At 68.0% G+C, this 1,586-nt stretch overlaps 1 protein-coding gene across 1 annotated transcript in view; it reads right to left on the reverse strand.

Annotated features, from left to right (window-relative positions):
• CA2 (carbonic anhydrase 2) overlaps positions 1–611 on the reverse strand; it is a 31,096-nt gene extending 30,485 nt beyond the window's left edge. The window contains exon 1 of the mRNA XM_011375932.2: positions 534–611. Coding sequence (XP_011374234.2) covers positions 534–567 — 34 coding nt within the window. The 5' untranslated portion in view covers positions 568–611. The remainder of the gene's footprint in view (positions 1–533) is intronic.
• Positions 612–1,586: the final 975 nt, after the last annotated feature.

The raw sequence follows: 1,586 nt of genomic DNA on the forward strand, positions 1-1,586 counted from the left end.
GGGGGCGCCGCCCAAACCCTCCCTCTGATTGTGGGCCCTGTGAAAAGCTCCGGGATGCCGGGCGGTGCAAAGCTTGGCGTTTGGGACCCGCGCACAGGTGACCCCTCCCCTGGCTCCAGAATGCGGCCTCAAAGGCTTCCTCTGAAACGGACTTATCCCCCGTTTTCCCAGCGCCCCCCTCGGGGCGGAAGCACTGACACCTGTGGTTTGCAGAGCGCGCCCACGCTCCCTCCCCGCCGGCCAGCGCGCGGCGCAGGCGGGACACCGGGCCGGGGAGCGGAGCGCTGCGCAGCGCCACGAAGCCAGGGCCCGTGGGAGCGGCCCTCCTGGCCTGACGTCTCGGCCAGGACACTGTGGTCCTGGGCCAGTGACCCGGCCTCTCTGCGCCTGTCGCCCCACGAGTAATGAATGACAGCTCCGCGCCCGCGGACCGCCGGGACGGAGGAGGCTGGGGAGCCTCGTAAACGTCGCGCGCCCAGGACCCCGCGCCCGCCCCTCGCGCACACGGCTCCCGCGGCCCGGCCCCGGCTCACCGTTGTGGCTGGCGTAGCCCCACTCCTTGGCCATGGCGAGCTCTGGCCGGCCGGCTGCTGCCCGCTGTCCGCGCGCAGCCCGCGAGCTCGCCTTTTAAACTGGTCCCCCGCCCTGCATGGCCTTATTAGGTCCGCAGGGGCGGGGGGCTCAGCTGGCTCCGGGTGCTATTCGGGGGGTGGGGTGGGGTGAGCCAATGAATTCCCAGGGCTGGACAGCTGTCGGGGTTGCGGGGGGGCGGAGGTCCCCCCACCGCCCGCCTCCCGTCGCGTCCCCCGGAGCCGGAGCCGCAGGGCTGTCCAAGCCCGGCGCCGGGCGCAGGGGCGGCACCTTTCGCCCGGTTCCCCCTGCCCCCTCCATGCATTATTATTTTTTTGTTTATTTATTTGCGGGGACGGTGTGTCGCAGGCTGTGCGCGCCCGGGAGGGGGCCGCGCCTCCGCCCCATGGCTGGGCCCCCGCGCGGGTGACGCCGGCTGGAAGGAACTCGCTTGTTGGCCTGGCGCGTGTGCGACTCCCCTGCAGGCAACTTGTAAAGTTCTAGGGCCAGAGGAGGGGAACGAGGGCCGGGAGGGCAGGTCCCCAACGCCCTTATCCCTAGTCTGAGAGCGACCTGTCCTGGAGCGGCACCCAGCCGCGTCCCCGCCCAGACCTGGGGTCCCCCTGGGCTGGGACGCGGGCTGGGTCGCCGGAGCCCCTGGGTCCGCATGAGCACACAGCAGGGGCGGGGAACTGAGTGACCCCACTGCCTGAGCCGCACCTCCACTCCCGAAAGTCCAGGCTTCTGCGTCGTTTTGAGAAAGGCCTGAGCAGAAAGTGAGCCTGTTGTTTGAAACTAAAAACCTCACTCTGCCAGACGACGCCCTGGACGTTTGGGAAAAAAGGAAGAGCAGAGGGTTTCCAGACTGCCTGCATTTTCCCTCCGTCTTCCAAGCTGTTTTGCAACAGGATAAACGGGGGGAAAGGAGCCTGACTTCCTGGGCTTGTGCAGTGTGCACATGTCAAAGATACATGTTTACAGGTCCGGTCATCGCTGGCATTGGAGCAGTCCGCGTA

The sequence above is a fragment of the Pteropus vampyrus genome, unplaced genomic scaffold (assembly GCF_000151845.1).
Source record: "Pteropus vampyrus isolate Shadow unplaced genomic scaffold, Pvam_2.0 Scaffold280, whole genome shotgun sequence".
NCBI classification, from domain to species: Eukaryota; Metazoa; Chordata; class Mammalia; order Chiroptera; family Pteropodidae; genus Pteropus; species Pteropus vampyrus.